The sequence below is a fragment of the Chelonoidis abingdonii genome, chromosome 24 (genome assembly GCF_003597395.2).
Source record: "Chelonoidis abingdonii isolate Lonesome George chromosome 24, CheloAbing_2.0, whole genome shotgun sequence".
NCBI classification, from domain to species: domain Eukaryota; kingdom Metazoa; phylum Chordata; order Testudines; family Testudinidae; genus Chelonoidis; species Chelonoidis abingdonii.
In genome coordinates, this window is record NC_133792.1 from 20,032,928 (window position 1) to 20,054,821 (window position 21,894).

A 21,894-nucleotide genomic window follows, 5' to 3' on the forward strand; every position below is an offset into this window, starting at 1 on the left:
GTTACTGAGACTTAGTACTGTTCTCACACGAAATCTAAGCTAGAAAAGGGACCTACTGCCCATGTGCCATAAATCCTTGGCTGAGAGACTGAAGGTTCCTCTGTATGTGCATAGCCCTAAGCCTATAGAACCATGCACATGACTGGATAAATAGTCCCGAATGATGCAGAGCTTCTGTGAATTTAAAGCCATCTCTGTCTGTGCACAGGACAGATGCAGCCATCAATCTTAGCTTTTCTTTTTGGTTCCTTTATATTAAAAAAAAAAAAAAAAAAAAGCCATCAAAATAAAACAGTGCACCTTAAGCCAGAGCCAGCTTTGTTGCTCAGCAATAGCAGAGCCGAGTTCTAGTCAAAGCTGTGACGTGCTTACTGTCTGGGTGACCTGGGGCAAATCGTCATCTTTCCTTAGCTGTAAAGTAGTAAGGCAAGCAAGAAGCTTGGGTCCTAAGTGTTTATGGATTAGTTTAAAAGCACTGCATGAACTATCAATTCAACAAAGCAGTCTAGAAATCCATTAGAGCTGATAACTTTCTAAACTGTCATAGTCACTTGGCTCACTTACTAATCACACCCATTCATTTCAATGTCTTTGTTTCCTTGACAAAGATACACACCACAATTGCCAGGCAAAGCTGTATGTTGTAAAACATACCATGGGTTCAAAAAGCAGCTGCATTTTGTTAGAATTAACAGCACCACTTTGGGCCTGTTCTCTGCTCCAGGAGCATGCACAGTTTCCACTCACATGAATGTGTGTGTAGCTAGTAGCTGTCTCTGAACCTGCTCAGTTTGATCACTTACATATAGTCATTTAATGGCAGCACTAAACAGTTTAACTATTTATGCCTAGAAAGGTGATGGGTTCTTGTGTGCCTGAGAAACAGGTCACTAAACCCTGTTACTGGTGGTATTCTTATATGGACTTCTTCTTATGAGCTTTTAGTAAGAACCAATTACCTTCAAGGCTAAGCTCTTTATACAAATCATTGTCTCTTTGCTGACAACATTTAATTCGGCTTAATCTTTCCTTGGGAAATAAACTGTTATCAGGGTAAATGGCATTTCTGTTTGCAAGAAATCATTAGTTATACTTAAGGTTCAACCTAACTTTGTGAAACTCCACCAGAGAGGTCCTTTGGGGCCATCTGCCTGTCCCAAGTCAGGATAAAGGAGGAGGGTTGGGCGTGGGCCTAGCAACTCCACCCCGTAAAAAAATCAACCTGCTACAGAAACGCCAACAACAGAGACTTTTACCCTGAAAAAAGAAGGGTCTTCAACTCGAAGATGCATGACGCTGGGTGGTGAAAGCCGTGAGGAAGCCACTAAGCTGATTACCCTTAACATTGCAACCAGGAGGATTACCATAGGCAATGGAACGTCGAGGCCATGTACGAGTCAGGAAAGACGGCGCAGGTTGCAGCAGAGATGAGGAGCAACAACCTGACCCTATTAGGCATTAGCGAAACAAGATGGACGCAACTGGACAGAGACGACTGTTGACAGGAGAGCTGTTGCTGTATTCAGGACATGAAGAGAGGACGCCACCCCACACACAGGGAGTAGGCTTCATGTTGTCCAAGCAGGCACAGAGAGCACTGATTGGTTGGGAAGCACATGGTCCCAGGATCATCACAGCATCCTTCATAACTAAAATGAAGAGGATTAAGACAACCAAAACAACCACCAGGAAGATCCAGACCTTCATTATAGCTGCCTCAGAAGGATTCTCCTGACTGCTGGCCAGACCACCATCAGTAACATCCACCTCTTGGAGAGACCCGTCAACTCCAGCAGAGGAAGAAATCAGAAGGAGAAGGTGGGGTTGGATAGGACATACACTACGCAAGCAGCCAACTAACATCACCAGACAGGCACTGCGGTGGAACCCCCACAAGTCGAAACAAGAAAGAGGCCCGTCAAAATGATAAGCACCTTGGCGGCGCGACCTTCAGGCTGATAGCAAAAAAATGGGCTATACCTGGAACCAGCTAGAGCGAATGGCCCAGGATAGAGGACTCTGGAGATCTGTGGTTGGCGGCCCATACCCCGATTGGGGTGACAGGCGTGAGTGAGTGAGTGTAACTTTGTGAGCTCTGTGTGGCCAAGTATCTACCACCCCACACCCTTTACAGAGAGGATCTGCCTGACAGCACAAAGTATGTTATCTATGATATGTCTAACGGGAACATGCAGCAATCTTGTTGAGATTATTGAAAGTATTTTACAATAGCAGCCAGTATTTACATTTTAAAATTAATAAAGTATAAACTGTCATGGGGACAGATTGTTCTAGTACCCTCCGTTCAACTTGATTACAGTTTTATATATCCTCTGCACAAAGAAGCATCACATTAGCACCTTACTTTAGCAGTACTTGTAAGAATCCTCCCCACGTGACAGTATTACTACTCACAGTCTACAAGATTGGAGGACAACTCACTGATGAAATGTAACTCCACCTCCATCTATTCCTTTAGTAAGGAGTACCACACATTTTGGGCTACAACCACCAATGCTCAGACCGAGGAAGAAAAAGTAACATGAACACACTTCCCTTGCAATACCGGATATTTAAAGCAAGTGGTAACTGTAAGATCTTGGCTAGTTCATCAATATATGTAGCCCTTTCATCTGTAGTGGTTTAGGTTTGCTTTGCCACACTACTATTCAAGGTCCCAAGAGAAAGGCACAGCCTTCTGTGGTAGGCAGAAGAATTTATTGATGGCCAAAGTGCTCATTCAGAGCTGGGACCGGTCTGTAAGCCTTTATCAACCTGAACACTTCACATTCTGAACATCTGAAGCCGTCTCAGCTACAAGGAAAGTTCCATATTTACATCATGTGCATGTAAATATTCTTTGCAGTGACATAATCCAAAGAATATGTATAAAAAAAGTAAGTCTCCTGTTCTAGACAGCATTTGCTGCTTTATCGAAAAAGCCGATACATCCTAGGTAGCCGCCCGTCCTTACTAGACAGTGCTGCTTGAATGTGTTCATACGTAGGTAATTCCGTCAAGTCACCCAGTGCAGCCACTGCTGGTTTGTTACGAAGCATTTTTGCAACCACCCTCTTGATGTCATTGGGTTTCACGTTACCTGCAGACGATAACAAGAGCTATTTCAAATGCATTTTAAAACACAGATAGAAGCTTTGCCCTGGAGACAATAATTTCATCATGTCAGCTCTATACTTGGAATGCCTGCATTTTAATCCCAGCTCTGACAAACTGTGTGTCAGATTTTTCCTTCTGTCAAACAGAAGCACCGAGCTAGCTTGCAAACAGTTGTGAGGGTTTCTTTGTGAGATGCTTTGAAGATATTAAGTCAATGTATTACAAGTACGCTCAGTTAAAGCGGCACAGTTCATAACTGCATTTTCCTCTGATTTTTTTTAACTAGTAAATAATTGCCGCAATTAATTTTGAGATCAAAGAAAACTTTTTTTGGTAGTGCTTTGTGTCAGGCCAGTTCTGCTGGTCAGTTGCTCTGATTTTGGTACACGAACCGGCCCATATCACTCATGCACTACGCCCCACTCAAGAGGGCCTCTCTCCGTAATTACGGCAGCAAAGCTGAAATAAATTCAGAGGCAACACGCAGATGACAGAAGAGACAGGGATAGGGAGGAAGGGCTGCTCCCAGGGTTGCCCATAAAAGCCTTATGAGGCTGGCTCTTAATTTAAAAATCAAATTGATTGTGTCTAAGCCTTGCTTAGTGTAAACACACCCTAGGGCTACGGGGGCAACATGAGCACTTCCATTTGCACTGTCACCCTCCCTCCTAACACCCCACGAAGTGAGAAAGGTGGTACCTGTTCTACAGAGGGGGAAACAGGATCAGAAACATTAAGTGGCTTGACCAGACACAGAGCAAGTCCATGCGAGCGCTGGGATGGCCTGGCTGTCCAGTCCACTAGACAGTAAGGACCAAATCTGAAGTCCTTCCATTGATTTCAATGGGCTTTGGCACTTCATTGCCTCACTGGTTACATTTGCTGTCTATCTTTGAAATATCGTCAGCAGCAAGGTGAGCTGGGGATTTGCAGCAATACTGACAAACAAATATCTAATCCCTAGAGCGACTGCTGCCCTTGGGGGATTCTGCTGAAACTTCCCTGCCCCCTATCTGCAGAGTGCACCTACAGCTCAACACACTCAGTGCAAAGTCCATGGGGTTTACTCACTGATGAGAGAGCAGAGCTCATGAGGGAGTTTTCTTGTGTTTGTTGCCAGCACTTGCCTTCCTACATCCTCAAAGATAACTGGCCGAGATTCTAGGTTCATCATAAGCATGGATTTCAACTGGGTCTTTGCTCGCTCCAATTCCACCTGTATGGCAACAGAAAATACAGCAGACTGCTTTAGACTGGCAACTCCTCTGCATGCTGTAGACAGTCCTCCTCCTCCTCCTGGAATAACTGGGAGACATCAACATCACATTCTGCTGTCAGCCTAAGTCTAGAGCTGAGATGGCCTTTACAGCTGGAATGAGTCTGCAGAGGTGGTTTCAGAGGAAAAGGAAGGTGCTTAGTAAGTTAACAGAGATGGTTCCAAAATGAAATGATGTGAAGTCAGGGTTGGGCAAAGGGTCCCTTCTCCTGCGTAGATATTTGCCACCCCTCCACACACAAAATTGAGCTACAAACACCTGACTCCTTGTGGAGATTCTCTTGTGACTACTAGACTATTAAGACATGAAACAGTCAGAAAATGTACATTCAAAAGCTTATGTATGAAATTCATCAGGCTTGCTAGGGCCCATCACCATGGTATTTCAGTACTGAGACCATGTGCATAAAACAGGGTCTGGGCAACTTACCTCTCCCACTGCTCCCGCCATTAAAATGAACTCTCTTGTAATTATTTCCACCATTTCTCGGACCTGTAAAAACAAGCGAGTCTTTGAAAGAAAAACAGAACAATGCCTGCTCACTCTCTCAAGTCGGGTTTAACTGGAAAAAAACCAAAAAGATCAAAACCCAGTGATCAGCAGGGTGTGACTTTCCCCTTTTGGAGTCTGAAAGATTTAAACCCCTCCCTTGTTGAAGTGCACGAGTACTGGAAAATTGTAGTGGGGCACCACAGTAGCAATTCCTGTCAGTGTGAATGGAACTTTGCCAGAAGGGGCGGGAGGCTGTGCAGAGCACCTGAGCCATTTGGGGAAGATGTTTATAGCAGTGGGTCAGGAATACATGAACCCAATTCACCTTGATACAAAGTCAGCTAAGGGGAGGAGTAGGATTCCCTCTTCCAGAGTGGAACTTTCACAATGCCATTAAGATTTTACAGTTAGAACTGGCTATTATGAACATGCAACCCCACTGCAGAATAACATATCATACCCTCTAGAGGTGAATGTCTTAAGTTTGATGTGTTATATGCAACCAATAACTGCTTAATTATAATATGGAAAGAGCTACTCTAGCTGAAATTAAGTCAGTGACAGACTTATCTTTTATGAATTTATGACTTTATGGGGGAGGGATAGCTCAGTGGTTTGAGCACTGGCCTGCTAAACCCAGGGTTGTGAGTTCAATCCTTGAGGAGGCCATTTAGGGAACTGGGGTAAAAATCTGGGAATTGGTCCTGCTTTGAGCAGGAGTTGGACTAGATGACCTCCTGAGGTCCCCTCCTTTGGAATACAGAAGAGCGCCGCCGTACCTGTCGAGGATCTGCACTGGCATGAATACACAAGAGACCTGTATCTTCATAACTGTGATGGTAAGAGGTTGCATTATACATCCAGTGATGCCTGTAAGTACAAAAACATGCGTCTGAGTGCTCTATAACTAACAAAAGACAATACACTCCCTGCTTCATCTTCAAGGTGAGGATTCCCAAATGCCAATGGGAATTCAAACTATCAGTCCAATCATTAGGAACAGGTCTCCGCTCCCCTGATTATTTTCTTCTGTACATGTCTGCCTTCTATTCCCCTCCTCGCTTTCCTATAGGAGGATACTGTGCAGGAACAGTTGCATCAACTGCTAATTTTCAAGATTCCTCTCCAGTTGAAGGCATGGGCCAGTGGAGGACGACAGGATTCCAGGGCACCCGTGTGCTCAGTTGAACTACACCCACCTCCTCCCAAATAAGCCACATACGCTTTTAAGAGCTGATTTTTAAAAATGGACACATTTAGGCTTTCAGATGAGGCCTTCTGTTCAGGGCCCACATCCAGAGAAGTGTCTTTTGGTAGCATTCCTTGAAAGAGAGGTAAACAAACCTGTTGAGCACATTAAGATACAGACGGGTGAACATGCCCTTGCCAGGCCCTCCAGCAGAAAAGGAACCACCACCTCCCATCATCATGTTTAATACAGCAAAGGGAATGAAGTCTTCCTCCTGAATCACAAGAAGAGAGTCTGTCATCTCTACAGTGGAGATGCTGTGCAGTGAGCGTCTCAGTGCTCAAAGGTAAGTGGAAGAGGGGAAAAAACCAGGAGAAAGGCCCCTGATGAACACAAGAAGCCATGCAAATATTGGTGCATATCTCCAAGATCTAACTAGTGATACATGTGATAGCAAATTCCTGCATTTGAGAGTTGGGTGGCAAAACCTTTCCCAGCCTCCCAACAGGCTACTGATGGAAAAAGCTCCCTTGCTACCTGCATGCATCTGTGCTCTCAGACACAAAACAGCTCCAACATTTGAACAATGACATGGTTGCTCAAGGTTTTGCTAGTTTAGGGTGTGCACAGCAATGAATTTTGGGACAGTACTTACCAAAAACGAACAGCTTTCTAACCCAATCATGATGTGGGTCAGCTCAGGGATTGGGGTTGGACCCAAACTCACATCCGACATGTCTTTTTCAAGCTAGGGGGAGAAAGAACAAATGAGGATCGAATTTCACCTTCAGAGTGTGGCCTAGTAAATTATAGAAATCAAACAGGTTGCCTAGCGGCAGCCACAATGCCTGCACGCAGAGCTGTTGCACATTCATAAGCTTGTACTTCTATCTGCACAGTAGGCAACTGCATGTACAAATGAGCACTGATGTAATTAACTGTTTTGTGGATACAAATGCTTTTTATCGCAAGTTCAAGAGGCACCTTTTTGAAAATGAAGACCTACCACTATGAATGAAATCAAGGGAGCTCAAATCTATTACTGTACTTTAAGAAGTCACATGACACACTGATTAGTTCTTGCTTTTATTTTACCTTGATGATTCCTCCTGTGTACTGTGCGACTGATTTGTCAACTTGCTTGGGCTTGTCGCTCTTCCACACTGGATCTACACCAAGCAGATACTTCCTGGCACACTCCACCAACTGCTCATGCTCTATCCCAACCCCAGCCAACACCATCCTGTCAGGTGTATAGTAATTCTGCAGATACGAATGGAGCACTTTCCGATCCATTTTCTCTATGTTTTCCACGGGGCAGAACCTGTTGAGTCCCACGGTGTTCTCCCTGTAGGCTGCCTTTTGGGAGAGTGAACATACAACCACCCTTAGTTTAGAACACACAATGCTCTGCTCTCGCTCACAATTACGATGTGAGCCTTCCCTTGCCCCTTTACATCTAGGCTAATGTAGATGCAGTATGAGAGGGAACACATATTGAGCATCATTTCATGGAATGCTGGAGACAGGAAGTTCTAAAAGAAGCATGAATGCAAGTATCAACCACATTATACAAAGATTGCAGTGTGAATAAGCTTTGGTTTATGTTGGAACCTTAACTGCCCCTTTCTTGACTTTCTACCTCATGCAGAATATAGGATTTCAAAACAGAGCATAAGCAAAATGCTTCCCCCAATTCTATGTTAGCATAATAAAAGCGCGTTTACAGCCCAGATAAAAAGCACCAGTGAAATTAAGTAAAGGGTGAGAAATAAACTGCATCACATAGTGCAGAGAGCAACATGTGAGAGACAAATCCCACAGCAGTTTACCGCATGTATCATCTCCGTTAGTAGAGGCTCTGGATCAGGTCTCATATTCAGATCTTCAAGCTCAAACTGCACAGCCATTCGAGTCATCTCGATTTCTTCATCTACAGTGAGATAAAAACGACATGAACCACTGTCTAAAGTATTGAATAGGTAATGAACTCCCTGGGTCCTGCACAGACAAGGGGGAACACCGTGGGATGTTGGCTCCAGGAGAATCTCTGAGGTCGAGAAACAAAGAAGCTCAAATTAAGACAGGCGGGGGAAAGAATCCATGCACACTATTCAGTTTTAAGTAAAACACTGAATATCAGAGGGTAGTCATGTTAAGCTGTATCCACAAGTCCGGTGGCACCTTAAAGACTAACAGATCTTGGAGTCATTGTGGATAGTTTTCTGAAGACGTCCACGCAGTGTGCAGCAGCGGTCAAAAAAGCAAACAGGATGTTAGGAATCATTAAAAAGGGGATAGAAAATAAGACAGAGTGTATCTTATTGCCCTTATATAAATCGATGGTACACCCACATCTTGAATACTGCGTACAGATGTGGTCTCCTTCTCTCAAAAAAATATACTGGCATTAGAAGAGGTTCAGAGAAGGGCAACTAAAATGATTAGGGGCTAGGACTTTTCATCTTGGAAAAGAGGAGACTAAGGGACGATATGATAGAGGTCTATAAAATCATGAGTAATGTGGAGAAAGTAAATAAAGAAAAGTTATTTACTTGTTCCCATAATACAAGAACTAGGGACCACCAAATGAAATTAATAGGCAGCAGGTTTAAAACAAATAAAAGGAAGTTCTTCACACAGTGCACAGTCAACTTGTGGAACTCCTTGCCTGAGGAGGTCATGAAGGCTGAGACTATAACAGCGTTTAAAAGATAACCTCCATGAATTTATCCCGTTAAGTCCACTAATGGCTATTAGCCACAATGGGTAAGGAATGGTGTCCCTAGCCTCTGTTTGTCAGAGGGTGGAGATGGATGGCAGGAGAGAGATCACTTGACCATTACCTGTTAGGTTCACTCCCTCTGGGGCACCTGGCATTGGCCATTGTCAGTAGACAGAATACTGGGCTAGATGGACCTTTGGTCTGACCCAGTACGGCCATTCTTATGTTCTTATTTGGACGCAAGCTTTCATGGGTAAAAAACCCACTTCTTCAGATGCATGCAGATATAGAAAAGCAGCAATATACTGGATCCATTTGCAGACTAGGGCGGTATTATCTGTCCATCTTCTCAGATGGAAGCAAACAGTCTAAAACAAATCCTGTTGCTAGAAGGAAGTGGAAATGACTGACCTGTCTCATAAGCATATTAACTTTCCTAATTATAACAATCTAATGTTTGCTTTGTTACTTCAGTACTCAACACAGCCTTTGTAAAGTCTTTAAATCAGTAGGATGTAATGAACGATAGTACTGAAATAATGTTGTCAAGTAATGTCTAGGTATCCTTTCCTGAAACAGAGACTTGGATTCTCGCACCTGATAACCTGGGCTGTAATACAACATCAGCCAGTAGATTGACCACAGTGTCTAGGCCTTTGGCATCAGCAGAAACAGCATACATCGTGGTATCCCTGCAACACAAACAGATATTTTGCATTCAGTTTACAAGTAGAATATATGAACTCCTGGTAATATTTGCCCAGTACTTGGAAACAGTAAAGCACTAAAATTCCTTCTCATTTTATGTTCACACTAGCATCCTCATTGCAATTTGCCACAAAGAGATTACTCTTGCTATTCCAAAACAAACTCATTGTTGTGATGGAACAGAAAATCAAGTTCAGCCATGCTGCGTCGCTGTCAGCAATCATGACAACTACTCGTGTGTGGAAATACAGAGTAAGATGTGTACCTTGATGCCTGACAATCACAAATACCTCCGTGTTTTTCCAAGGTCAGAAGGATTTCATCTTTGCTGCCAAACTGGGCTGTGGACTAATAAAGAGAAGGAAAAAAAAAAAAAAAATAGTATTTCGGCTTATGAAATGTATGTCTATTTACCATTTGTTAGTGTGACCTAATACACTGAAGCACTTTTCTTTTTTTCCCCACTTGAAGCAAATATATGCACAGAACTTAAACTGGATTCCTTGGAGTCAGTAAGAATCTTGGGTGCTCAAGGAAAGCAGACTTGGGCCTTCTGAGAATAATTACAGACATACTAATAACCGAGTTTAGGTTTTTTGTAAGTATTTAACACAGAGGCTTCAGGAACCTTATCATCACAAACAATACTCACAGAGAAAGCCAACTTTTCCAAAAAGTGTGAAATGCCGCTAAGGTATTTTGCTTCATGTCTTGATCCTGAATTTATAAGAACTTATATTAAAAAAAAAAAAAAAAAAAAAAAAAAAAAGTTAATATTTATTTTAACCTCATAGCCTATTCACTGATTTTACAAGCATGAGACGGCATATGACTAGCAAAGACCATTTCAATTTAAAGCATAGTAATTTCAGTGCATTAGATTATTTCTAAGTAAATATTTAACTACCATATCTTTAAGGACTTCTCTTCACTGCATAGTTAATTTGAGTTATAACTCAAGTGTTGCTCCCGTCCACACACAAAACTCCCTGACTCAAGTGAGTGCTCTTGACTCAAGTTGGCTGGCCCACTGGGGTATAGGCCAAAGCTCAAGTTAACGCAACTCATCAGCTGCTAACTCAGCCACCAGTTTTATTCTGCAGTGTGGCTGCTCTCATTTGAGCTGGGCTAACTCAAAGGGAACAACTTGAGTGTAGATAACTCAAGTTAACTGTGCAGTGAAGACAAGTCATTAGGTATGTCTGTATCACGCTAGTATCTAAATACCAAATCTGCTCCCAATTAAGTCAATGGGAATTTGGCCACTGGTGCCAAAGCAGGATGTGGTCCTCTATATATGGTAGATCCCCAAAAGCAATGATTCCTAGATTACAAAGCCAGAAGGGACCATTGTGATCATTGAGTCTGGCCTGTATAACCAGTCATAGAACTCCCCCTGAGCAGTGAGACTTGCCTGCTTGAAGTCATTCAGTACTTACTCCCTACAGTACAGAACTGTCCAAATTTGTTTTGTGATGCAATCCGCAATCCGTTCTCTAGTGTTGTAACTTTGGTTTCAAATTTCTCCTGTCCGTCAGCTGTTGCGAAGACAGGCTTAGGTACTCCAGGCAGAGGAGAAGTGAGAGGGACGTTGGGGCAGCCACCACCACTGCTGTATTTTCTGTAGGCTGCCAAGCCAAACCTAGACCAATCACAGACATTTGAATAAAAACATTAATCGCAGTGCACCAGACCTCAGTTCATCAAACAGGCTTTTAGTAACAATAGAGAGTGGGTGCTTTGAATGCGAGGATTATAGCACTTCCCTACTTTGCTAACGTGTTTAGAAGATAAAAATCCCCTCAGATACTACAGTGCTGGGGTCCGCATAAGTACTTAAGTAGATACATGGAATCAGCTGGTCCTGACCTCACTAGTGACAGTCATAGTGCCAGAAGGTTGCTGACGTTTCCAATTCTGTCCATCAAAGGCTGTTCAACATTCAGCAAATTATGGAGGCGGCTAAAATGTTCCCACAATCATGTGGTTGAGCGAATGGGTTTCTAGCCAAAGGAAAGCCCTTCGTGATGCCCCAAGGGAAGAAGGCTGGGTAGGTGAGACAGACAGATGTGCTTTCATTTACACCCCCTTATTTATGGGCAGGTCAGGATCCGGTCAGCAGAAACTCTATTCAGAGCTCAGCAACAGTAAGGCCCCAGGACACGTGGGGGATCTTGTGAGGTTACTTGCCGAGAAGCAGCTAGGGGTGTGCAGCGCCCTGAAGGAGGCACCCCTGACCTAGCTCTTGGGGGTCCCTGTCAGAGGAGAGCCTGGGGGTGGCACCAGGGCTATTGGAAAGGTGATGGTGAAGCAATTAGGATTCACTGATAGGAGGGTGGGGGAGTCTGGCTGGAGAAGACCAGGATTCTCGAGTCTCTGGCAGGAGGAAGAGCAAGGGCCTTGGGGCCCCTGCCAGAGGAGAGGCTGGGGGACTCTCTGGGAGAAGGGCTGTGGGTCACAGGGGGCTCCAAGGGGGGGGAAGGGTGAGGGGCCGCGAGTCGCTCTAATCAACTACTGTCCGGGTGGGGGAGGCGGCTGCGCTCACCTGCGAACCGGGCCCCACGCGCCACCCCGAAACCCCACCATGTTCGCCGCCATCTTATGTCCGGGGAGCCCCGGCCTCGGCCCTCCCCTTCCGCCCGGCGGCCCGGCACGGAAACCACGTGCGTAGCCCGGAGCAGAGCTCAACGCGTTCGCCGGCGGCGTTTGGTGGTTGGCCAATGCCTGTGAGGGGTGGGGCCGCGTATCCGGGGACGGGCTCTGAGTGGTTAGCGCTGAGGCGGCTGCTGGTTGGTCAGTCCCAGGAAGGGCGGGCCTAGGCGGGGATGGCCCCGCCTCCTGCCCCGCTGGGAGCCCTTTGGCCGGCCTGGGGCCTGTAGCCGTTGCTGAGGGGAGGCGGGGGGGGCCCATGGCGGGTCAGAGCCGCGCCCCCCGCTCCCCTTCCCCGAACCCCCACCTCTGGGGCGGTGAGAGCCGGGAGGGGGCGGGCACGGGGGGGTCTCCCCGAGTCCGCCCCGCGCGGCTGACGCGTCCCCTCTCTCCCCGCAGGCGAGGAGCCCGGCGAGGCCAACCCCTTCTCCTTCAGGGAGTTCGTGCGGAGCCAGGGCCGGAGCGCGGCGGCGCGCGGCGCCAGCCCCAAGGTACCGGGGGGGGGGTGACTGGCGCGCAGCCCGCCCGCCAGCCCGCGGTCCCACCTGCGCCCTCTCTCCCCACAGGCCGCCGCGCCGCCCCCCGGGGCTTCGGGGCTGAGCCTGCGGCGCCAGGGGCCGTTTTTCCCGGACCCCAGCGCGGGCGACACGCTGCTGGACGAGGAGGAGGAGGAGGAGGATGCGGAGTGGAGCGGCTGTTACCAGCCCGCCGCCGTGGAACACACCCACCTGGCCGGGCCCGGCAGCGCCTCGCCGGGGCCCAGCGCCTTGGAGTCCTTTTACGGCGAGCGCACGGGCTGGTCGGGGCTGGAGGACTCGGCTCCGTGGCAGCTGGACGAGAGTGACCCCCTGGGCTGCGCAGAGCAGGGCCTGGCGCCCGCGGGGGGAGCTGGAGAGGGGCATCATCACGCGCCGCAGCCGAGCTTCCGAGAAGTAAGTGCCTGAGCTCGTCCCTGACCGAGCTTGTAGAGCCCTTCAGAGCCTCCCAGCTTCCGCTGCCACACCGAGTCCTTTTCCAGGCCTGGAGCGCTGCAAGCTCAACGGCTTTTCTCACCAAGAGAGGTTATTGCCTCCCCCACCTTGGCTTTCTAATGTATTATCCTGGTAGGCTGTGAAGTGCTGGAGTTTAACTTTGCACTGCAGCCTGTTACAGAACAGTTATTGTAGGGCACCCTGAAGGGCCTTTAAATGTATCTGCATTTTCACTGAAGTCTGTGCATGGTATTAAGGCAGCTTGCCTTCAGAGTCGGAGGAATATGAAATGGAAACCCCTTGAAATAGTTCTAAACTCTTCTATGTAGCAGAAGTTAAAACTAATGATGATGTGTGGCACAGCACAAAGGTTTCGGTAGGCACTCAGGGTGACCTAAAAAATCCCCTCATCGCTCTCCATATATTCATGGCAGTAAAATCTTTATCCAGGCATGCACTTGTCTTACTTAATCTCTCCATGCCTCATGGTTTTTCCTCTGAGATGGAGATTATTATTATTTTGGTCTTGAGAGGATATATTCTTAAATATTGTTTGTGAATTTAGATCATGGAAATTGCCAAGAGTTTTCCAGCTCTAGAAGTGAGACTTGAAGGTTTCATCAATGCTGGTTTTTGCATGTTAAAAAGATCAGTATGATCACCAGACCATACATTCCTGATTTCTAATGAGTATTTTTCTGCAGCTACAAGAAGAAAATGCCAGACTAAGAAGTAAGATTAACCAGCTTCGCTTTTTCTCTGAAACTCAGACAGACAGGTATGTATACTACAGCGGAAAAGAAATCATGAACTTGATAAATGAAGATGAGGTGCTGATATCCTTATACATTGTAACTGAATGAAACAAGGTTTGTGACAGTTTATGCCATTGGTCACCAACTGGTCAATCATGATCGATTGGTCAATCCTATAGGACAGTGGTCCCCAAACTTTTCATCTGGCAGGCACCAGACGAAAGACCGTAATGGCAGTGGAGCATTTGCCGAAATGCCATCAAATTTCTGCAATGTTTCGGCGGCAATGCCTCTCGATGACGCCACTTGCCGCCTACAAGCAGCGTCAGCGAGAGGTGTCGCTGCCAAAACGCCGCAGAAATTCAGTGGCATTTCGGCAGATGCTCGACCGCCCGTGAGGACATGGGCGCATTTAGATGCTGGTGCCCGCAGGCACCGCGTTGGGGACCCCTTCTATAGGATCTCCTAGTCGATTGCAATTGGTGGTGATGCAGCCGCTAAGGCAGGCTCCTTGCCTGCCCCAACCCTGCAGCTCCCATTGGCTGGGAATCGGGAGCTGTGGCCAATGAGAGCTGCAGGGGCGGTGCTTGCAGAGAGGGGCAGTGCACGGAGCTATGTGCCCCCCACTCTCCCCCAGGGGCCACAGGGGCATGTTGTCCCCTTCCAGGAGCGGTGTTGGGCCGGGGTAGGCAGGGAGCCTGCCTTAGCAACAGCCACGCTGCGCCACCAACTGGGAGCACGGAGGTAAGTGCTACCTGGTGGAACCCTCCCCCCCCACCCAGCCTTGAGCCACCTCCTGAAGCCTGCATCCCATACCCCCTCTGGCACCCCTAGCTCTCTCCCAGAGCCTGCACCCAGAACCCCCTCCTGCACCCCCCAGCCCTGAGCCCCCTCCCAGAGCCTGTACCCGGAACCCCCTCCTGAACCCCCAATCCCCCTACCCTAGCCCAGAGAGAGTGAGGGTGTGGGAGAGTGAGCAATGGAGGGGGGCAGAGGGGACAGAGTGAGCAGGGCAGGGCTTTGCGGGAGGGATGGGGTTAGAGATCCTGGGTTGCCCTTAAATTCAAAAAGTGATCTTGGGTGTAAAAGGATTGGAGACTACCGGTTTACACTATTGTATGACAAGTTCAGTACAGGGTTATTTCAGCTGAGAAACTTTTAGCTTCTGAGAAATCATTTGTATTTCCTTTTAGAAAAAATCAGGGAAAGTAGGTAGAATGTTTGTCTGATTTGGTGTCTAGTTTTTTAATAATAATTGGAGCCAAATGCTTTCCTCTTCTATAACCTATTCAACTCAGTTTGTCAGTGAAGGCAAACTTGCCTATTGGAACACTTCAGACCTTCAAAGTGATGTATTAATAATCATTACTTTGCTCCTTTAAGGCAAATGAGTATTTTCATTTTACCAATAGGGAAATTGATGGTGGGGAGCTTAGGTGAATTTCCCCAGGACACAGGTGAGTCAGTGACAGAGCTGTGATTAGAACTCAGGAATTCCTCTGTCCACTGCACCATGCTGCCTCACATACTTGTAGAACTGATAAATGAAATTGTTTTTAATTGTTCACTTTATTAATGTAACTTCTGTTCACCATTCACTACACTTGCCATATTGTAATTCAAACCCCATTTTAAAACACTCACTCCATCTTGTAAAAGCTTCCTCCAACCTTCATTTTTGCAAACCCTGCTGTAATCTTATTAGTTAGTTTAGATGTGTGAATGAGGCATGTATGGATGATAAAATCAACCTCCAGCCCCAGCCTGTCCTGATGAGGTGAAGTTCAACTACCAACGGCTGAAGACCTAGACAACAGTGAAACAAAGTAAAAAGCATCCACCCTAAAAAGAAAAGGACAAAAGAACAACAGAAGGAAGATCAAAGCCAGGTTCAAGGCTGAAAGTCACGCCTGCAATTGACAGGTGATCAATCCAAACCCAAAGGCAGCGTGACACAGCAAGACCTATAGACTTTGAATCCAAACTAAAAGCCTGTAAAAAAGAAGGGTGAGATAAGAGACTTTGGGTAACATTCTGCTGCCAACATGGAGCCAGCCACCTGCTGATTAATTTAACAACAGCAGAATGAAGCAACTCCCATGAACTAACATAGGGAAAAATCCCTATAAAGCTGGACTCTGAAGACTGAGGACTTTGAGTCTATGGTTCTGCTGCCAGCCTCCAGGAGCATCAGGTGCACCTGACCCGGACTCGGCTCCACTCTTGTGTACAGGGTACCTGGCCAGTATTCTGTCACAAGCAACTTTAGGCTGGTAACTATAATATCTATCCAGAACTTGTATGAATGATTGTGTGAATGGATATATAGGAATAAGTAGCTAAACAACGTTGTTTGTTGTTATCTTTTATTTTATTATGGTATTTACAATAAATGTGACAAATGTCTTGTCCCCTTTAATAAGATCCTGCTAGTTTTTTATTGGTATAACATACTGAGGCAATTCACACTTTCCTAAAAAGGGACTGTTACACAACTACTGACCACACCTCAGAATGGCTTGAAAAGCAGCATAATATAGACTGACAGTGAATGGACATGTTGTGCAGAGATTCAGCTGTATAGTTATCCTTAACGCTAATGGATGTTGAACAAGTAAATCCCCTGAGGTCCAGCCTAATTCTGTGGGTGGATTTTCTATAGTGTGTTGGAATGAACATTTTTGTCATACTGAAGCCTCTATCTAGGATGTTCTAAAAATATTGATAATAGAATCTTCTTGCCTGCAACACTTTGTGTACTATTCCACTTAATGCAAATAAAAATGCCTACTTTGTTCTCTTTAACTAGGGTAAAGAAGCTTGAAAAAAAACTAGAAGAAAACAAGATTAAAGAGCAAAAAGAAGCCCAGGATTTAGAAGCAATGGTGCAGCATGTAGAACAGAATCTCCAGTTGATGACTGTAAATATTTCTTTATGTTCTTATAGTATAGAACCATGATCAGGGCTACCTTGTGGGTTTTTGTTTTCCTCCTCAAACACTGGAGGAAGCATAAGCAATGCAGGCAGGAGGATGGTTCAGTAATGGTAACATTCTCTTTTCAACTCTGACATTTTGGTTCAACTTTTTCCCTTTCATTATTCAGGAGACAAGTTATCTATCACTTTTCATAGTATCAAGTGTCTATTACTGACAGCACTTCTGAAACAAGGGCTGCTAACATGAAAAGGAGCTGAGTTCCACTAGAGGAGTCAGGGCTTTGCAATGATTGATTAAAGAGTCTTAATCACTTAAATTCAGCTGTTTCTGTGAGGCTTTCTGGAAACACCCAAATGACACATAATTTACAAATATTTACGTATAGGCATTGCCTGCAAGAAAATTGGTAATTAAGTCATGTTTGTTTATAGTGAGTAAATTCTTTCCTTACTCAGAAGGCAGAGAGATATTGCTGCCTTTATCACTTGATTGATATATTATATCCCTTCCCTATCTTTAGAATGTTATTTTAGTCTTTGAGGTAGGACTTACACATTCTTCTGGATTAGGAAAATGCATAGTGCATTCTAGTCACTACCACAGTATAAATCTTGGTGTCTTGTATTCCAGAAACGGGCTGTGAAAGCAGAAAATAACATTATAAAACTGAAACAGGAAAATGCACTACTTCAGGTATGAATCTGTCCTCTTCTTTTTAAGGTTATTGTACTGTATGAACTTCAGGTGAACATATCTTGATATTACAGAGTTTATAACAATGCAACTGGAAAAGTATTCACTTGTGGGTGAATCTTCTATAAAATGTCCTTGTGTTCTGACTGAATGTAATATAAATGTAAAACAAAAAGTTCACAACTCCAATGTTTAGAACTTGTGCGCTATGGGACCAGTAACTTGTGAGGCTTCTTATCCCACAGAATCTGGGATTTCTCACTTTCCATTGGCATAAACACTGACTTTTAGCCATGGTATGTTATGTGATAGACATTAAAATTGCATTATTCTGATTAACCTCTTCCTCATCCCCAATGCACACTCTAAATTTGAACTGATTTTAGTGCCTTTTCTCTTAGCAATGTAAGATAGGACAGTAACCCCAACACCACCTGGAGAAGTCTAGCTTTCTGATCAAATATTAACTTCTAAATGAGTTGGAAAATCCACTACTCTAATATCAGAATTAAAATTGAGTAAGGGAAGCAGAAGCAAGATGGTTTTCAGAATGAAGCAGATTTCGGGACTGCTAACTAGCAAACCGCCAGGGTTAGAAGCATTTGGTGGGACTAGTACCTGACCTGAAAGCACTTGTAAAGGCTTCTAAGGTTTAGTCCTGAATGAGAGATCACATGAAAAATTTTGATCCCTGTAAGTGGAGACCATGATTTTTCAGATGGCACAAGTTCCTAATGGAGAGAGCCCTAAGTTAGCCCCGAAAAAGCAGCATTCAAGTACTCATAGGAATTGTTTTCACGTGCCATCTTATATAAATAAATGTGCACCTGCTCTAGGAAAATTGCTTATAATAAACTAAACTCTTTCTAAGGTTCAGTTGAAGAATTACAAGACAGAGAATGAAGCCTTGAAGACTGGCCAGTCTGCTAGTTTGGCTGTAGTGAAACAAAATGCAGATACTGCCTTGCAGAATCTTCTGAGAGTAATTACAAATTCACGCTCTTCAATAAAGTAAGTTCAGCTTTATAAAGAGAACTGTAAAATAAAGAACTTGTCCTAACAGGAGTCTATAGACTAAATGAAAATTACAGTACTGGAGGCTCTTCCGTTGGCATTCATGAGATCATGATTTCACCTTTTTGTTTACATTTTGAATTTCAATTTCATAGGTGGAAGTGCAAATACAGTTCACTTTCACTTTCTAGTTCACCTACAGTAGCTCAGTGTTGTGTTTGTGCACACGCAGGAAAATTATTACACAATTCAGATTTTTCACTAACTGCTCAAAATTAAGTCCATTTTCTGTGTAGTATTAAGCTTTTGTACAACTAGGGTTTTTAATTAATGATGTAAATGTTAATCCTAAACTACCTACATCTTTTTTTTTTACAGTGATTTTTGCAATTCAAGTGAACTGCATTTTCTTAGCAACTGAAGTTGCATAAAAGTTCTCTGATCTAAATAAGTTTGAAATGCCCAGTTTATTGTTCTTTGTCTCTGCATATTGACCCCTCTTCTGGTAACATTTCTTGTTACTCGTAATCTGCCCTATCCTGTTCAGTATTTTGTTTTTTAAATTCCAGGCAATTGGTCTCTGGAGCAGAAACATTGCAGGTTGTTGCTGAACTCCTTAAATCGATAGACAGAATTTCTGAAATTTCAGATGATGGACCGTGAAAAAACCACTAAAGGAACTCTACCCCAAGTGTTCTGTTTACATATAAAAATCACTATTTAAAGATTGTTTGCTTTAATATTTAAAAAATGTTGTCTTAAAATATGCAACCTTTACCCTTACTGTTTTTGTTGTGGGAGAACAGTTATGCACTGGTGCAATATTACCCTTCCTTAAATTGTACCAACAGTGGCTTTTCAGAACCTCATCCAGCAAAGCACATACTTTAAGTGCTTTGCTGGATTGGGACCCCAAGACCCAGCCGTCACTCTTTGTGCATTGCAGTCTCCCATTAAAACAAAGTGGAGCACTGGACGCAAAACATTTGTGTTCCCTGCCTTTTTTCCTCATTCCCTCTAGTAGTGCTTTGTCAAAGTATTTTATAAATGCTGGGAGCAAATATAAAAAAAAAACACATAAAATATATTTTTTTTTTTTTTTTTTTACTGCCATGAGGGGTGAAGTAAGGGAAAATATTTTGAACTCCCGTATAATTAAATATGAAAATGAGATGACATACATAATGCTTTAACTGTTGAAGTACTTCCTAAATATATTAAAAAATGCTTTTTAATTGTATTAGGTTTTGTAACAATACTTTTTTTAAAAAAACAGATTAAATACTACTGCCTTTTGTTGGTGATTCTTGGTGGTTTAAACAAAATAGTTTTCAGAAAAAAGTTTTTTTTTTTTTAAAAAGTGTCAGGGGGAAAAGTCACTTTGGTAGAGGTGAGGCAGCTGCTTTTGTGCACTGGACTACTTTTATAGACTTTAAGGTCAGAAGGGACCATTATGATCTTCTAGTCTGACCTCCTGCACAACACAGGCCACAGAATCTCACTCACCTACTCAAACCCCTGTCCTATCTTTGAGCTACTGAAGTCCTCAGATCATGGTTTAAAGACTTAAAGGTGCAGAGAATCTTCCAGCAAGTGACCTATGCCCCAAGCTGCAGAGGAAGGCAAAAAAAACAAAACCCAGGGCCTCTGCCAATCTGCCCTGGAGGAAGATTCCTTCCTGACCCCAGATATGGCAATCAACTAAACCCTGAGCCTGTGGGCAAGACTCACCAGACACCCACCCAGGAAAGAATTCTCTGTGGTAACTCAGATCCCACCCTGTCTAGTGCCCCATCACAGGCCATTGGGCATATTTATCACTAATAGTCAAAGATCAATTACTTGCCAAAATTAGGCTATCTCATTATACCATCCCTCCCATAAATTTATCAAGCTTAGTCTTGAAGTCAGATGAGTCTTTTGCCTTCACTGCTCCCCTTGGAAGGCTATTCCAGAACTTCAGTCTTCTGATGGTTAGAAACCGTCATCTAATTTGAAATCTGATGACCAGTTTATATAAATAAAAAGTCCAGAACTTTGATCTATACTACCACAATAGTGTATTCTGCTGAATACAGGAATTGTTGTAATGTGTATAAATACACCAGTAAACTCACATTTGAGCAGTAGTGAATACTAATAATTACAAAAACCAAGGAAGACTCTCCATATACCTACTTCAGCTGTGACAAACAACGGAGCTAACATTTTTGTGCAAAACAAGTGCCAATGATGTAGCAGTGACTGAAAAAATGGGGAAGTTAATATTGGTACAGCATAAGAAGAAATTAGCGTTTGCACATTTGAGTATCTATTTCCAATGTTATTCTGGCAGGTGCAGTGCAGGGAAGTGTGGGAAATGCGTATACTAGCTGCAGCATCCTACCTCAGTTCTACCCTGTTTTGCTCAGTTAACCCTGAGGTGGGTGTAAGTGGCATGCACACAAGGTAGCCGTGGAGAAACAGCGGCGAGGTCAGATCAGCAAACTCCTTCAGAGGCATCCCAGGCGGATGCTTTCCTTTATTTACATAAACCAGTTGTCTGCCGGGGAGCGGTGGGTCCCGCCTTAGGGCCAGACAAATGAAATCACAGCAGGACTAGCAGGCGCCTGCCCCGGACACATGGGCCCTGGGTTCCAGCTCTTCCGCTCTGCTTTTGGCTGTGCGGCCGGCCCCATCCCCTGCCTTCGCTATGTAACAGGTGGCGGGGTGAGGCAGGCCGAGAAAAGCGTGACCGCCCCAGAGCCGCCGGCCAGGTCCCCGCTGCTCTGGCTGCAGCGGCGTCCGGCCTGGCCCTGCTATTCCGCCCTCCAGGGGTTCTGACTCGGGTGCCTCGTGCCGCCTCCCTAGAACCCGGCAACTGCGGGAGCCCTAGACCGGAAGAAGGCTGGGTCTAGAGGAAACGTGCTGAGCTCCCGCCACCTCTCTGAGCCCCGCCTGAGCGCCATCACGTGGCGGAATTCAGCCAATCAAACTATTCTCCTCCGGGCTATGAAAAACATGGCGAGACGTGACTCTTCCGCCCAATCGGAAAGCCACCTCCGCCGGCACGTGACAGGTGCACTTCCCCCGGCACGTGATACCGGCTGCCCAATCAAGTCGGCTTCTGGGCCAGGTGATCGTCTCCTAGGCACTGGGTGGGCGGAGCTAGCCCGGCTGCAGGGCCGGGAGACGCTGAGGGAGTCTCGCCTTCGTCTCCCGTAGCCGTCGGGGCGCCGCGGCGGCCATGGCCCATTACCTGGGCCCGGCTGGGGATCTCCTGCGGGAGCGCGGTGAGCGGGTCGGCTGTGTGTGGGGGGCAGGGGCTGGCCCCTCAGGGCGGGCCCCTGGGCTGGGGGCTGGCAGGTCCCTGGGGTCTGCAGTCC

At 45.2% G+C, this 21,894-nt stretch overlaps 3 protein-coding genes across 4 annotated transcripts in view; 2 read left to right on the plus strand and 1 right to left on the minus strand.

The window, feature by feature from the left end:
- Positions 1 to 576: 576 nt before the first annotated feature.
- PMPCA (peptidase, mitochondrial processing subunit alpha) lies at positions 577 to 12,313 on the minus strand. The gene is made up of 14 exons (XM_032767711.2): positions 12,054 to 12,313; positions 10,948 to 11,150; positions 10,161 to 10,240; positions 9,774 to 9,856; positions 9,398 to 9,492; positions 7,908 to 8,008; positions 7,171 to 7,434; positions 6,731 to 6,823; positions 6,231 to 6,349; positions 5,666 to 5,756; positions 4,824 to 4,886; positions 4,189 to 4,333; positions 2,086 to 3,100; positions 577 to 1,109 (listed from the first exon to the last, which is right to left on the minus strand). Exons 1-13 carry the CDS (start codon positions 12,104 to 12,106, stop codon positions 2,931 to 2,933), a joined length of 1,560 nt encoding a protein of 519 aa, XP_032623602.1. The 5' UTR covers positions 12,107 to 12,313; the 3' UTR covers positions 577 to 1,109; positions 2,086 to 2,930.
- Positions 12,314 to 12,339: 26 nt separating this feature from the next.
- Positions 12,340 to 19,839, plus strand: ENTR1 (endosome associated trafficking regulator 1). Its single transcript, XM_032767713.2, has 8 exons — positions 12,340 to 12,474; positions 12,557 to 12,648; positions 12,724 to 13,089; positions 13,833 to 13,906; positions 16,693 to 16,804; positions 17,453 to 17,515; positions 18,387 to 18,526; positions 19,099 to 19,839. Exons 1-8 carry the CDS (start codon positions 12,417 to 12,419, stop codon positions 19,190 to 19,192), a joined length of 999 nt encoding a protein of 332 aa, XP_032623604.1. The 5' UTR covers positions 12,340 to 12,416; the 3' UTR covers positions 19,193 to 19,839.
- A 1,818-nt stretch (positions 19,840 to 21,657) lies between these two features.
- SNAPC4 (small nuclear RNA activating complex polypeptide 4) overlaps positions 21,658 to 21,894 on the plus strand; it is a 29,954-nt gene continuing 29,717 nt past the window's right edge. Inside the window, exon 1 of one of the 2 annotated variants that reach the window (XM_075060567.1) lies at positions 21,658 to 21,801. In XM_075060567.1, coding sequence (XP_074916668.1) covers positions 21,756 to 21,801 — 46 coding nt within the window. In that variant the 5' untranslated portion in view covers positions 21,658 to 21,755. The remainder of the gene's footprint in view (positions 21,802 to 21,894) is intronic. The other variant, XM_075060568.1, reaches the window with a different exon arrangement.

Excerpts from the sequence above, each read along its gene's own strand:
- ENTR1 (XM_032767713.2), top strand. The coding sequence starts at position 12,417 with ATGGCGGGTCAGAGCCGCGCCCCCCGCTCCCCTTCCCCGAACCCCCAC. Across the intron at positions 12,475-12,556 it reads GAACCCCCACCTCTGGGGCG|GCGAGGAGCCCGGCGAGGCC; the intron begins GTGAGAGCCGGG and ends CTCTCCCCGCAG. Across the intron at positions 13,090-13,832 it reads CGCAGCCGAGCTTCCGAGAA|CTACAAGAAGAAAATGCCAG; the intron begins GTAAGTGCCTGA and ends ATTTTTCTGCAG.
- PMPCA (XM_032767711.2), bottom strand. The coding sequence starts at position 12,106 with ATGGCGGCGAACATGGTGGGGTTTCGGGGTGGCGCGTGGGGCCCGGTT. Across the intron at positions 10,241-10,947 it reads ACAGTTCTGTACTGTAGGGA|TTCTTATAAATTCAGGATCA; the intron begins GTAAGTACTGAA and ends TTTTAATATAAG. Across the intron at positions 9,493-9,773 it reads TGTGATTGTCAGGCATCAAG|GGATACCACGATGTATGCTG; the intron begins GTACACATCTTA and ends TTTGTGTTGCAG.